Source organism: Anopheles stephensi, chromosome 2 (assembly GCF_013141755.1).
Source record: "Anopheles stephensi strain Indian chromosome 2, UCI_ANSTEP_V1.0, whole genome shotgun sequence".
Taxonomy (NCBI): domain Eukaryota; kingdom Metazoa; phylum Arthropoda; class Insecta; order Diptera; family Culicidae; genus Anopheles; species Anopheles stephensi.
This window is the reverse complement of record NC_050202.1, coordinates 93,355,344-93,370,840: the sequence shown is the minus strand read 5'-3', so window position 1 is coordinate 93,370,840 and position 15,497 is coordinate 93,355,344. Positions and strand designations below refer to the sequence as shown.

Here is a 15,497-nt window from a genome sequence, read left to right as displayed (position 1 = left end):
TAATACTAACGCATTTGCATCGCGCATATACGCCACGTTTCACAAGTGTGAATAGGAGTCGAAAGAAAGATTTATGGTGACAAGCGACGATAAATCAACTCTGGCAAGCGGTAGAGCTCTAAGACTCGCATTCAAGTGTAAGCATTGAGACTCCGGACAAGACAAGCTAAGCTATCCAGGACATGTTCGACATGGTGAACATTACATTGCTCCGTCTGGTAGAAGTTGTCTGAGAATTGAGTTGTTTCTTAGTTCAGCTGTCAGTTCATTTGAATTTCGGCGTGTCCATTTACAAGCCGTGTACACGGCCTAAGCATCGTGACAAATAATGCATGCACTTGTAAATTATGTGGTTCCAGCAACAAATCACCGTGGAACCCACGGTACAATTAGCAAATTACTGTGCTAGGCCTTACGAGACATGGTCACCAGAAAGTGCGTGCATTGGTTTCTGTACAGTACGGCTATTGCACCATAGATGGCGCCTCGTAGAATAACATGAAATTGTTGAATATGTGTTTATCTTCGATGCAGCCTATTGATGCATACGAAATACGTTTCTTAATGTGATTGTTGTGCAATTAAGCTGAAATGTAGGCTCAAAATATTTGGCAAATTCTTTTAGATTGAGCTGAGCCATTCGCTACGGTCAAGCTGATGGTGTTCATTTCGAGCCACTGTTCCACCCATAGCTATACGGCCGCTTTGATGTGTTCAATCTGCGGGATTAAATTTAGTAGAGGCGGTTAAGTGAAGTTAATTAATTGCACCCGGCAAATTACCGTCTATTCGGCCGATCCTGTGGGGGTGCCGGATTAAATCATTTTCGTGTCGAATAAATCGAGCAGTATGAACACAAACGAGTAGCCAGGAACCAGTTACAGTCGCTACGAAGATGACTTTGCACGCAGATCAACACCATTTGCCTTTTTTAAAGGAATCATATATCCGCGGTTTCCACAGGCGCTCATATTGCGCCGTAGCTCTTTCTCGCCCTTTCTCGTTCGCACCCTCTCTGGTCTGCGCTATGCAGAAAGTGGTTCTGGGCACTGGGTCCAGAATTTACCGCCAGCGGTAGCTTGGTCCCCGTTCTGTGGAAGTATTTGCGATCGTGTTGCTTTGCCCGCGCGTTAGATGCAGCGTCATGATAATACAGATTTATGGGACTACTTTCGATAGCGCATGACATCATCTTATCATTATCCATGTCGCGACAATCTAGACAGTTCAGCATATCGAACGACGTCGTTGGAGTCGGGTGTGACTAAGAGCCGGTGATCGATACTGCGCGGGTAAGCGCAGTCTGATAGATCGTTTTGAAGTGCGTTTATGACTTTTATGATCGTGACTTGGACGAACAGACGCATTCTGGCGTTGCTATCACACGTTGAACTTAATAAAGTTGTTCTAATTATTCTACATCGTTCCGCTTGCTTTACCTTTAGCTTAGTCGCAACCATTAGCGTCACTGAGTGATGTGGTGGGGGCCGTCCGCTAGAACAAACTGTTTGTTTGTTATAAAATTTATTACGAAAGGACAGCTTCGTGTAGCGCACCAGATAAGGTGCTGCGCTACTAAATGCAGCAAGCCTGTCGCTGTTGACATAAATTTCAATAAAACGCACCGGTTACCATTAGACGAAGTTCCGATTGATCACCAGCCGGTGAATACATTGTGAGGGCTAGGAACGCAACGGAGACTTTCAGGCTACATCGGTTTCCCACAAGCTATAGGGTTACTCCTTTGAAAGGGTGTTTTGATCAGGAAAGAGTAGCAGTAGAAGCGATATTTATTTTTATATTTTTTCCCTCGACCTAACGATCGTTTGCAGTGCACTCGATCGTGTGGAAGATATGGTCGGGCACGGGCTGGGTGTAGTGTTCTAAATGAAAAATTAGTTCTAATCTGAATAATTGCAGAATAATTAATCCGCTACACTCTGGTATCCGCCTGCAACGCACTGAAGGTGGTATTGGATGGTGGGCGACGCATTCGGAAGCGTTCCCCGTGCGAAGGAACGGGGCCATTGAGATTGAATTTAGTAGCATTAGCGTGAATGCGTTCAAATAGCTTTTGTCACGCTTGTTCGTTCACTTTGCATCTGGTTAGCATATTATGTTAATTGTTATCTTTATCATTCACTTGTATGTACCGTCGAACAAGCGATGCCTGCTGGTCCCTGTAGCAGCCTCGCGGTTTGCATCACTTCTAGTGAAAACTGTAGTTGGCAGCTACACAAAAGTTAAATGAGTCGTATTTTTACACAAAAGTTAAATGAGTCGTATTTTTACACAAAAGTTAAATGAGTAGAATTTGGCGGTTGCATATCATCAAAGCTAGTGAACTTCACTCAGCAGAACTGGAGCCAAGTTCCATACGGACCGTTTCCTCGTGGACAAACTCGGGTAAAATGCGAAGCCGCAGTTAGCAATAATGCAATGAAATCAATAATAAGAAGACAGGCTTACAATAGAGCCATCTGAACGGAAGATAGAAGGAGAAGAAGCATAAATTATGATTGGCGTGATTATTTTTTTCTGACAACTCAATTTAAACTGCTGCGATCGAGTGGTAGGATCGCTCGAATAGAATCAATAAGTCGATTTAGAAACTCCTCATTGAAAGAAGAAATCGCGTGTTAGTAAATGTTCCTGCAAGCTTCCTACTGTCTCGTGATGTACCGAGCCGGGACTCTATCGATGAATGCTACAATTTAATCCTCTGAATTACGTCCCTTACAACCACGTGCGAAGGTGGACACCCTGTTCAACCTACTATGGACCGGGTCGGCCAATCCAATTGTGCACTGGAACGAATGAGGGAGGGACTTAATATTTTTCCAATTCCGAGGCACATTTCAGATCAATTAAAACGCTTTTCCCCTTCTGTCATGACCAGTCCACCAGTGGATGGCCAAAAAATAAATTATTCAACGTGTCGATACAATTGTGGCTCATAAATCTTGACGACGAAGTTTTACCAGCACTGCAACACCGCTGTACCTGGGGCGAATAGGTAAGCCCAGTGTTGATATAGCATGTACATGATTCGCGAAGTGTGTGCATGATCACCACATTTTTGATGACATATGATCTGCGCACTTAATTTCCCATCTTGCCGGCACATGCCGGAGGAGCAAGCCATCGCTAAGGAAGTCATCAATCAAACACTGTCATCCAGCCCACTTTTTCGATGCCGCTTCTAGAAAGTGACTGTGGACGGATTATAATAACATATGCAAATATTGAACAACAATTAAAGCCAGCCACCAGGCCGAGCGAAACGCGATTACGCTGCAGCGGAATGCATCGCTGCTTGAGATGCCTGCCGAGAGCTACTGTCAAGGCAGATTAGCGCACAGCCGTGTGAAACGTGAAAAGTTGTCGAGTGACCGGTGGGCGAAGTGGACCACCATCGGCGATCGGGTCATGCTTGACAGTTGCCGCACTATCCGCTGGCAGGAAATAGGCAGTTGGCTTTCAATCCGCGCACTCTCTCGTTGAAATGGGCGACACTTACTTGTGACCCAGCTCGTGGGATATCGTATGCGCCAGGGTGATGCCGTTGTCCTCGTTGACACTACACGATTTGTCCGGGCGACACATGCCGCCTACGTTGGCCACGCCGAGGGTTCTGCCGGGAACAAGTAAAGCGGAGCAGATCAGATAAAGGAACGTCGGCAAAATGCAATGAAATGTAAGAGATGCAGTTAGGGAATAGGGTCGGAAGGGGGATTGCTTACGCGCATCCATAGTTGGAGCAAATGTTCTTTCTTGTCACCAGAATGGCCACATCATGGTGATGCGGATCCTCGTCCGGTTTGGGGTTAAGGTTTCGCTGCCAGCTGTTAAGAGACAAATCGCTTGTATTAAAACAGGAACACGGCATGGACAGCAGCTGTAATAGTGACGAGATCGTGGAATTACCGGCAAAAGTTCTCCAGCGTGTTGCTAGCCATGTGCGTCACATTGAAATCTGCATGCGAGTCCTCCTCTTCCAAAATAATGATCTTGACCACCGTCACCTGGATGGAGTTACCGATGGTTGGATCTTTGTACAGCGACGATACCATATTCATGATCATCAGAAGGTATTGCTGTAAATCGACGTCCTGGTGGAACTGCACCATTGAATGATCGGCCACAACGAGGGCTTCCACGTGGCGGGGCTTGCTGATGCTTCGTCGAGTTCTCCTACTCTTCCCGGAAGTTTTGATCACATTTCTTTCAATTTCTTCCCTTGCTCCCGTGGCTAAGTGTAAGGATGCGGTCAGCTCGGGATGTGGATTGCGCGTTTTGCGACCGCCTTGCACGAGGACCTGTAAAGGAGGCCTTTGGAAATTTCTTACACATTCGCAACGAACAAACCGACAGACGCGTGCGTTTCTGAGTGCATATACCACGAACGAGAAGTGGCAACGTGGTGGTGCTGAAACAGGCGTTGGATATTACCTTGCCCTGGTGCTGCCATTCCAGTTGCGTTTCCGTCAATCGGCGAGGCTCTCTGGTACCGCAGTTGCTTAGATGACGTTTCTTGCGTTTCCGCTTCTTCTTTTTGTTGGCAGAGCGTATGTTTTTCTGATTGGCATTAGGGACATGGAGGGATCGTTGATTCGTTAGTTGTGGAAGGGTTTCAACTTTTTCAACAATAAAATAAGGGCCTGGCCGTATTATTGAATCGGTTTCATTTATCCTTAAAACAATACCTTTGATGGTGTCTCTTTAACATCGGCTCTTTTGAAGACAACGTGGGGATGCTCGCCATTCGGACCTTGGGGAAGATTTTTCGCTGGTTCAATCCAATACTCTGTCCGGTTGGTTCTCAATACACCGACCTGCAGTATAGAATTTAATATGTGCAATGTTGATCATGGTTCGCAAGTGCAAAGACAATTGATCTAAGTGTCTAATTTGATCTAAAGTGATCTAAGCTGTAAACCATTCGTTGTTTAATAAAATGGTGGGAAATTGTTTAAGTTTAGGGAGTTTCCTTTCTTCATAATCTCCAACTAAATCAGGCGATGAATGATCACGCAACGTCGGCTTTTCCGTTTGTTAATCAAACACGAATACAGACCAAGTCACTGTCAATGTTATAGCACAGCAAATTCCGATAAATATATATATATATATATATATATATATATATATATATATATATATATATATATATATATATATATATATATATATAATATATATATATATATATATATATATATATATATATATATATATATATATATATATATTCCTGGTCATCATCGATCGCGGATGAATGTAGGATCCCGTTTTCGCATCGTTTAGCGATCAGATTGTGGTGGCGTCAAGTCGAACCGTGTGGTAGATTCCATTTTCTCAACATAATGCTCATGTGTATGTGCAGCTGGTGACCGGTTTCCACATGTTCCATTTCGAACAGCGTCACACGTGATGGGATAGGCCGTGCGAAGGCCTACCGTCGCGAAGGAGATGTTTGCTTTTGGCATGACATTAGGTTAATTAAAATATTATGCACCAAGTGATTACAGCCAATTAGTGCCGGATATCACGAATCATGCCCATAAATATAATTTTCTTATGGAATAAAATAAGACGCTGCGTGCGACAGGGCAATGGCGTGACATTACGGTTGGAACGCAATCATAACTTTACAATTTATTTTACACATTATTCATGTGTAAAACATAACTCATATACCGTCTTGACGAATGCTGAATACTTCAACTACGCAAAGAGAGAAAAAGTGTTCCACGGACAATGGGTTATTATCAGAGCTTAGTAGCATTTCAGCGTCTATCGCCAATTGAAGTCTTTCGTTCCCAGCGGCATCGTTGAACTGAACCCAGCACGGAGCAGAGGTATGGTCAAACAAATGGTTTCAACAACTTTAGACAAACATGAGTCCAACTGCATGTTGAGGATGTTATTGCGTTGATTGGGTGGCATTTACTGCCACCGAATGTGTTGAAAACGCATGTGTAGAAAATGCAAGAACATATTCATTAACCAGTGAATGAAATGACAAATGACCATACCTTTAGAAATTTTATCTCTGAAGTTTCATTTGCGTAGTGGAAACACACTGCTTTAAATACTTACATTTGTATGTATGGCGCTTGCCCTAGCAGCGTTAGGCAAAATATGAAGCGATCCTTCAAGGGGCGTGATAGCCATCACTGGCAACTTGGTCGGCGATTGTGGACACTTAAATAAGGGTTAGGGCTATGTGTTTCTCGAGCACAGCCATGTGTGGTGCCCAACAGCCTTATGATTCTAAAATTAATTATTTCGTTCGATACACCAAGGGTAGGGACGATGAGCGAGAGACTTTAGAGCACGACTGAATCGATAATGATCGGCTGAAGTAAGGCTGGCGCCAGGAAGGAAGTCGCCGCTGAGCCGCGTCGTGAGTGTGAGCCGACTGGCAGAACGACGTGCAATCGGCTGGGCGGTTGCGCAAGGCAAAGAACTCGTTGAAAAGTGAAGCTTGACAAATCCCTTCGAATTCTCGCTGGCGGAAACTCGGAAAATCGTCAGTGTATTGGGAACGATGGTTGGAATGAAGCGGAATGACAACCATTCTGGACGATGGCGCCCACGGCAATACAACTTACCAGTCCATTGCAGGCGGATAGCGCCACTCGCGATTGGTCGTGACCTCGGACCTGGCCTTGGTAGTGACAGTTGATGTGCCTCATCGGCCGAGCTCGCGTGCGGACGTCTCGTCGATGTCGCTCGATCACCATTAAAGGCGCAACAAACGTTGCCGTCGATGGTCTGGTTACCGGGAAAAGCGGCGCACGAAAGGAAGAGAGAGTATATTTGTTAATATTGTGCACTCTTTAATGCTATTCTTGTGCCAAGGCTTTCATATCAATCACAGCCGCTGTACCGCGATTGGACAACCATGGCTCGCCGTTTATGATTGTCGGCAGCGGCGTCGGCGCCCTCGTTAGCCTAGGATCTGATGCAATGCCGCACGGTGTCGGCGAAATAGAGCGGTGAAGATGCTGTGATACAATTCCAACCTTATCCACCACTATTGATGTTCGCATTGTTTCGTTCTGATAAGATGCTGCGTACTTATAAGAAGTACTTACTGAAGTTCCAGATGATGCGTTTCCCCATCAATATCGATTTGGTAGTGTAAGGGTTGCGAAGGATAATTGTGCACTGTGCTGCGGCGACTACGCCACCGTCCTCCGTTTTCCGAATGAACCTCATCGTCGTGCACAGTTGAGTGGTGATGTGTTAACTCATGCGAAAGAATTTCCCCTAGATGATTAACTTTTCGTGGCACGATTAACCTTACGCCCTCAGTCAGATGATGCGTGTATAGACCTGAGATCGTACACGAATTGAATTGTAAATAGTTGTCTATTAACGTAATAAGTTGATCTACACAGCGGTCAAGAAGGATAGAATCGATTATTTAGCTTACCTTGGTACCCAAAGGCAGAAGGAACAATAAACAATATCACCGGCAAAATATACAATGCTTTAGTAGCACTCATTTTTTCACTCGTTCTTATCTATATCGAGAAGTTGCGTACGACACCATCAGGGCACAATTTGAGCTTTCACTCTTGCTTTTCCTTCAAGCCTTAGCTGCTGGGCTTCTTTGCGTCTATGACAACTATTACAACTTACTGTTACCCACCGTTGCGATAGCCGTAGTTTAAGATACGTGTAAGGATACAAAAATCATTACCAACATCAACACTTCACAATTGTCACGGGAACACGATTTAAGATTGTCACTGATATCACTAATGTCACTGATAGTTGTTCAGCTACCAAATTTCACAAGCTGCCACAATTTATTTACTCCACTAACTGGTATGTACTGATTGTGTTTGCGCGCTTTGCGATCACCAAAAGCATCAGGAACATATTTTTGATGCACAACCCTTACAATATGCACAAGTAGAAGATGCGTCCATTCGCGAAAACACAGCTCGTGTCGAATTATTACATTTCTCACGCCACTTCAGCAGGTTGTGATCGCTGGCGAAAGGGTTGGCATAACATAGAACACTTAGCCATTATCGATCAATCTGCTCATTGTGAGGTCTCACTAGACGTTGGAACGATGGCTGATGCGAATATTGCCTCCAGAATGGAGACGAGAATGAGGCAAGGCTGGTAGGATCGGGCAGAGTCGGATGGATTGGATGCTGCTACTCGTGGCACACGTTACGCTCAACTGCTCGGCTCGACCGTGCGTACGCAAGTGATCGCGATTGCGGTAGGCGGCGGGATCGTGGTCTGCTTGGTGCGCGAAAAACTCAAGCAGCGGTGGTCGTGATGCTGTCGCAACGCTACGACAAAATGACACCGCAGTCACACTCTTTGACGCGCCAAATGCTTGTACGTATGGTTGAGGATCGGCGTGATGTACGAGGCGGAAGGTGGTGACTTTCAATCGATGCCGTTGTGGTGAGATCTGCGGTTGATTTGTGGCCGCCCGGTTTCGAGCGCCGTGTGAATCCGGAACCGGACCGACGTTACGAGCTGTAGTCGCTCGCGAGATTGCTTCGCTTTGGGCGATTTCCACGATTTTACACTATGTCTTCCGCTCTCGATGGACTCGAAAATGCGGGGATGTATGGATGCGCAAGGAAAGTAGCTGCAGGTTGATGGCGGTAGGACATCGACACGTTTTTTATCTTTTGTCGGGCATCGGGTAACAGAAACCCACAAACACCACACACACACACACTCCACTCTGATCGGGCCGACGCCACGCCACGGCCGTATTAAAACGTTCGCGCGGTTCTCAACCTCGGCGTGCCCACCATCCGAACATACCGGCAGGCTGAAAGGAGATTCAAACAAAACAAAATTAAAAACCAAAAAAACAACTTCACTACGACGATCGCAGGCAGGCCGAACAGCAAATGATCAGGTAAAATCGAAATCAGATAAGGTCTAATCGAATTTTAATACTGCGCCGCCAATGTCGTACATCTTCCGGAATGGCTTTTTGATGTCGTCGCGCAATTTCAAGGGACGGGATGGAAAAGTCTGGCTGTGGGCGATTATGTTCTGTGAGAAAGGATAAAAGCAAAAGGCGCCAGATTTTTATTCAAATGGATTTAAATCGCCTTCACCAACGACGTGGGAGTAAAATGGGAATAGGTTTGAAGTGGCTGGCGCTGAGCTGTCAGTTTTTCGATAGCTGTAGTCGTTGAGCATCGATTTGAATGAAAAATTGTCTTTTAAACTGTTCACACGGTTGCCATACAACGGACTTTGACTAGCTGACATTTATAATAAGTGCTTGGCAATAAAATAAACTATATCTTTTGACGTCGGAACAGAAGACATAAACGCGTATTTAAAACACATAAAAGCTCATCGCATGTTGCTTGAAAATGAATCGGGTTTCAACAAAAAAACTGTACAATCGTCGCTCGTAGAACGTTACTTTACCTCGTGCTGCACATACTTCCATCATAAACCATCATGTGAAGTAAAAATTGCTAACGGTAGGAAAGGGTCATACATTTACAACTCCTGGAAAGATTCACTTTTCGCTAAACTCGCCATATACACCCAGTAGCCAAGCCTTAGCTACAAAACCGCCGATGGAAGTGATGTTGTGCCGTTTTCAGTATGAAATTCCTCAAAAAACAGCGTCCATGGTGGCGCCAGACATTAAAATGTTAATCGTTATTCGGGACGATAGCGCCGTGACTGAATAACAGGAATACGTGCTACAATTTATGGGTGGAGTTTAATTAAGAGTTTTATGAGCAGATTGTCAATGACGTTCGTATCTGGGCAAAAGATTTTCGTAGAGAGAAACAACTCATAAACTTGATGCAGAATGTGTTTTTTCTTAGCTCCTTATCTGAACCGTACTTCCTAATGTATTACCGTACTTCCACAGCGCAAAGGATGATATGTAGGTTCAACTTTGCGGAAAGATTATGCCTCAAGCGAAGGCTTTTTTCGCATCTCTAAACAAGTTGTGAGGGGTTCCGTGAGACTTTACTTGTTATTTTAGAGAGCTGGTAAACAAGAACAACACACAGGGGTTGAAGTGAGTCGTGTCGGTAACAGGTTTTGCACATGCTCATATGGAAATACGATCGTAATAATATGGACAAATCAGCTTACGATCGGTGGCCGCATTATTTTCGATCTGCATGGCACTATTTTGGTGAGCTTCTTCCGTAATTACTATGCTCATCACTTCATTCATCAAACTCCGAATGGGTGTACGGTATCGGCTCAGTGGGTAGGTTGGTGGGTGGATAAACCGCTCAACAGATCGTTCGTCGCAATCACAAAAGAACATTCGATCCGAAATGGCAAAGGCAACTAGCTTTGCGCCATAAGCCTATCATTTATAATTGTAATATCGCTCCCGTTGGAGACAGACTTGTGCAGAACGACAGTGCAGATGGATTAACTGGACTGGAGCGAATGTTGAGCGTTGGATCACCAAGCGCCAGTCATCCCAAACAGCGCGATTCAACATTAGACGTTCCGCTGGATGGGTGAACATAAAAATGCCATAAAATAATAATGAATAAATCAATACAGATCTCGCGGCCATGGCTGTTTTCGATTGTGCCAGACTGCCTACCGGGCCTCCGTTTGAAATGATGAAAGAGTCTTTGTTGAAATGTTGACCAAAAATCGTCCACCAACGATTGACATTAGCATGCAGCTTATCACCTGTTAATTAAAGTGTCATCCTCAATGTCCCGTTTGTTTTGGTCGTAAATCGTGCTCCTTATTACGGACGTACGCAGAAGGAGGAGGTCGAGTGTGGTAAGCGGAATTGTTGCCGCCGTATATTCGAGATGTGTCCCGCCAACGAAGTCATATCGGCGGCATTTTCAGTGGCGCGTCTTTTTTACGGCTTTTCTTTAGCTAATGCTGCGATTTTTGACGAGGGGCTTTTTGGCGTCGCGTATATTTAGGAGATTTGAAAGTGATTTGTCCGATTCGTCGCCTGTTGAGCCGATTCGAATGGGCCGTCAGCAAGACTGTAAGCTACATTTGTGACCATTTTCTTGCCTACATAATGTTATTTTAATGCCGTTGTCACAGAAACTTTATGGCTTGGTAATAGGCCATCACTTTTCATAATTAGAACGACGGTTGATGTTTCTTCAATGCGTAGTATCGTCGTGTTTGATTGCATTGTTTTTGAGTCGTCTTGGTGGTAGATTAAAGATAGGCTGAATGTCGCATTCATCCCATCAAACTCACACGAAACTTATTTCAACACGGAAAAGTGAATACCATACATTCTGAGTATTGTAAACACGTTGATGACTTATAAAGTTTCACTTTTACGCATCGACAATGATAGTTAAGCTTCTTCGGTGAATTGTTCTGCTTCTCCCGAAATGCAAACCATGTTAATCGATACTCCGAGTCAAACAGATGCGTGTTTATCGTTAGAAAGAAATCGGGCGCAGTTCTTTAATAAGTTGATTGCTCGTAGCGATCGTTCGAGATTCGGAAAGAATGGTAATTAAACTCTGGCTAGCGCTGCTACATTATTAAAGCCGGAAACTGCGTCATAGCGTAATATGGTTTATTTTTGGAGCAGTGCAGCATGTGCTTGTGCGTTAACATGTAGGTTGGGCAGCAGACCTCCTGCTCAGTGCTACTGCCACAATTTTTTATTGGTAATGATATGGTAGAGCTAGTTAAAATGTTTCAGAACTAAAGAGCGGCACATTATAGTTAAGAGAATTCGTAGCACATGAGCTTGTGTAGATACTATACCAAACATCAGTCACTGTAGCCAACCTATCTTTTGTCTTAGGCTCGACCTCGATTTGACAGAATCAGCCTTCTTTTCGATTGAGAAAGACAACATTTAAGTAATGCCCCATGATGCTTTTCACTTTCTGTCCATCTTTGTTGTGCATTGTGTGATTATCAGACTCTGTTTGAATTTTACTCTTGAGGTGTACTTAAAACAGAACTAAAAAAATTATACGAGCGCAAACTCCAAATAAGGATATGAAGATGATTCAAGAATTTGACCACACACAATCATTTTACGTCCACAAAATAGTTAACTCCCACGCGCCACTTAGCACCTTCACTGTTGATGTTTGAGGTACACTCGAGATGTGAGCGACGCGCATATGCTGCCATGTGTGTAGATACACACTCCCCAAAAAGCTGTCGATCGTGCCTAAGTGTCGTTGGGCGGCGCAAAATGAATCCTCCAGCCGGAGCGCTCGTAAGGTAGCGTGTGTAACGTGCAATCGTTTCGTTTGTGACAGATAAGACCCGGTTTAGTTTCCGGTCTTCATTATACGACCCGAACCCCCTACGCGCGACCCAAAACAAAGCCATTAGTTGATTGGAGTACGCACCAAAACATACTCTCATAATTGAAATAATCCACAGGCCGGCTGTGTGCAAAGGACCGCTTCCCTTATGAGGAGTTTATTGGCGGTCTGTATATGGTGACGCTAGCAATGGCACCAAAGTGATTTGGTGAATTAGCGGAACGACATACGACGCCAGAGAAAGATGCTAATAAATTTGTTCACCGTTGTTGAGTGGCAGAAACTTTTGCAGGGGCTGACAAGCTTGCCGAGTTTACAGTCCCGTCAGCAACATTCGTACGACGCGTTCAATCATAACGTTTTCTATTGTGTTGCAGTACCGTAAGGTGTACAAAACATCGCTGAATTTAGTGTAGTCAACAGGATTCCGTTTTTTTTCTTTTTTCATATGCTGTTCACTCCACCAGAACGGAATAAGCATCCATTTTGTATCTTTTGTGAAGTCGTAAGATACTGCGTGGTACTACGTCAGTAATTGAACATGGCAGGTCGTACGAAAACTAGAATTGGCAAACTAAAGCTCGAAAACGGGCTGGTATTAATTAATGAGCTTCTAAAATGCAAATTCTTGGTCGTATTCGATTTGCATAAAATCAAACTCAAATCTGTCCTACTCGAACCGGCACGCATAGAGCAGTGGGAAACTATCGAGGACAGTGCTGTTCCGCCATTTGGACTGTGAAGCCTTAGGTGGACGTGAAGTGTTTGCTGCAGAAAAAAAAAACAGGATTGTTTGATTATCACTTTCCCCTGCTCTTCGATTAATTTTTCCTAACATATTTGGCATCAGGTAAACACTATCCAAAAAGTGATCCGGAAACATCCAGCCGAGAGCGCATAAGAGATTCAAACGATCTTGAACGTCTTGATCGTATTGGTTTGATGAATGATAAGAGTTGGGGCTCCGTTTGGTTGGGGTTGGGTGGTAGCTGCGTGTGGTGTTGTTAATTTTATGGCAACTTTTGACATGTATTTTTGGTGTGTGTTACCATTTTCCCTCGTTCGCTATCGCTCTGCTTCGTACGCCATCAGATTTAAACGAGGGGCGCCATGTTTTAGTTTTCTTGGGCCCCTTCTTTGAGCGGTGCCGGCCGCGATGCTGCGAAAGGAGAAGGACAACACATGCTAACATTCGCATTCGTTGAATTTAAAACGCGACTTGATTGCTAATAAATGGAACTGAAGCGCCGATCGTATTTATAAACATATATTTGTATTTATGGTTTTATAATCTGAGCTGGAGATTATCATTTGCGTAAAATTACGAAATCATTTTCTCCATGCATCAGGTTTCTGAGAAATGTTCAATCGGCAGAGCAGAACGCGCTTCAGCCCGAATGTAAGGCATTTAAGGAAGTAATGATGTGTCAAGTTGATTTCCAACCAAACTGTTGGAAGCGCTGGCTGGCTACAAATTCCTTCTCATCTCAGCTGAATGCTGCTAATGCTCCGATCTTCCGAACGCGGGCTCGATGATGGTGTGACCCCGTGACTAAACGAGCAATATTGATTGCATGCGGTGCAGTCAAAATCAGATACAAAAAACAACGATCGCCAGCCCTGGGTTTGTCTGATCAGCCAAAAACCATAAAAGGTCTGTTCGGTGTGCCTGGCGCATGCAACGATTTCTCCGAGCGTCGGTATGCTGTTCGTATGACTGCAAGGAAAGGAAATGGAGAACAGAGCCCTGCGATGCGTCCTGTGTACCTGTCCTCCTGTCGTTCATGCCCTTACCACCCTGAGAGTCGCCTCGCCTACGATCTTGAAGTATCAACAATAATGATCTCGGATTCGGTTTTCGGTTTCTTCCCGAACGAGTCTCTTCGCTCGATTCCTGGAGGGCTTATGCAGCAAGGTAAAGTATTGTGTAAACACCTTGCTGGCGCCTAAATGGTACCTTTTCTTTCTCTTTTCCATTGTTATTGTCGCTTCGCTTTCTAGCAGTATGTTCTTGAACCAGCGCTTAAGCGTCACTGCGTTTCTCATATTCTTCCATGTTGGCTCCTTAGCACCAACTTTTGACCACCGAAAAGCATTTGCGCAGCACGAGCGACGGCCGTGTTAGAAGTGGTAGAAAACAAACTTCGCAACGGGAAGAAGCTCGGCTGTAGAGAAACTGTAATTGGGAGAAAAAGGAAGACCAGTTTCCACAAGGCGCTCAGCAGTGAGGCCCCCGAGATTACGGTTGGCAGGGTGTAGGTTCTAGAGTTCATGGAACTTGCTGGTTGGCACCTTGAATCTATCCTTCGTCTGCTATGCCACACAGATGTACATTGTCGTTGTGAAACGTGTGCCACATTGGGCTTCAAAGAAATGGATCAACCAAAATACGACACCTCTGGCTCCAATGTCAACGGAATGGTTCGCTCCGAAACTACCGGCACATTTGCTGCACGTTTTCATGCTCGAGCAGCAATATAATGTTAGTGGTAAACATAGAATTGCCGTTTAATAACAACTTGGTTGTTGAATGACTTCAAATAAAGAGTATTATTCAGCAAACAAAGGCAAACTATCCGCCCACTATCCAACCTTTATTTTCACAATGCTCGATAAACACTGATTGGTGCGTCATTCCGGCATGCCCAATTCATTTTGCAATGCCGAATAGAGTTAAACTTACATGTGTTATAAACTTTCTGTTTGTTGCATTCGATGAACTTTGAAGAAATTGACTGAACGATGCTCTCCACGGGGCTGTTTCTACACACATGTATCGGTAATCCGTAGCTATGTCGAGCGTCGATCATTACAGATACATTTCGTTCATACACTTGCTCGTACGTTGTAAATGTTCACCACAGTTGGGTATTAGAATAGCTGCAAAGGGCAGAGGTTGGTGGGCCGAGCACTTTAGTCACCGAATAGCACAGTAAAGTGAAAACACTTGAAGCACTCGAGATATTGATTTACGATTGCTTACAAATTGATCACTGATACGCAAACTGTTTAGCGCTGGGCGCTGTGAAGGGCAATTCGTATCTTTCTGAAACTGGCATCGCACAACAAACGCTCGAACCACTGACTCCACACGACGAAATGAACAGTTTCGCTGCAGAAACCCTCTGATGATCGGTCCCGAGTCCGCGGCAACTTGAAACGTATCGACTCTAACGCGCACCAACGACCGTCTTGGAAGAAAGGCACGAGTGAAATAAAACG

The 15,497-nt window shown here is 44.6% G+C and overlaps 1 protein-coding gene across 4 annotated transcripts in view; it reads right to left on the bottom strand.

The window, feature by feature from the left end:
* Positions 1–15,497, bottom strand: part of LOC118517578 (A disintegrin and metalloproteinase with thrombospondin motifs 7) — an 18,501-nt gene extending 3,004 nt beyond the window's left edge. For 2 of the 4 annotated variants that reach the window (XM_036063834.1, XM_036063836.1), the window contains exons 1-9: positions 14,959–15,497; positions 7,445–8,821; positions 7,104–7,344; positions 6,618–6,780; positions 4,707–4,835; positions 4,453–4,578; positions 3,928–4,319; positions 3,744–3,845; positions 3,521–3,634 (exon numbers count right to left, since the gene is read on the bottom strand). In XM_036063834.1, coding sequence (XP_035919727.1) covers positions 3,521–3,634; positions 3,744–3,845; positions 3,928–4,319; positions 4,453–4,578; positions 4,707–4,835; positions 6,618–6,780; positions 7,104–7,344; positions 7,445–7,517 — 1,340 coding nt within the window. In that variant the 5' untranslated portion in view covers positions 7,518–8,821; positions 14,959–15,497. Of the gene's footprint in view, positions 1–3,520; positions 3,635–3,743; positions 3,846–3,927; positions 4,320–4,452; positions 4,579–4,706; positions 4,836–6,102; positions 6,277–6,617; positions 6,781–7,103; positions 7,345–7,444; positions 8,822–14,958 lie in introns of all 4 variants that reach the window. The other 2 variants (XM_036063835.1, XM_036063837.1) reach the window with 2 other exon arrangements.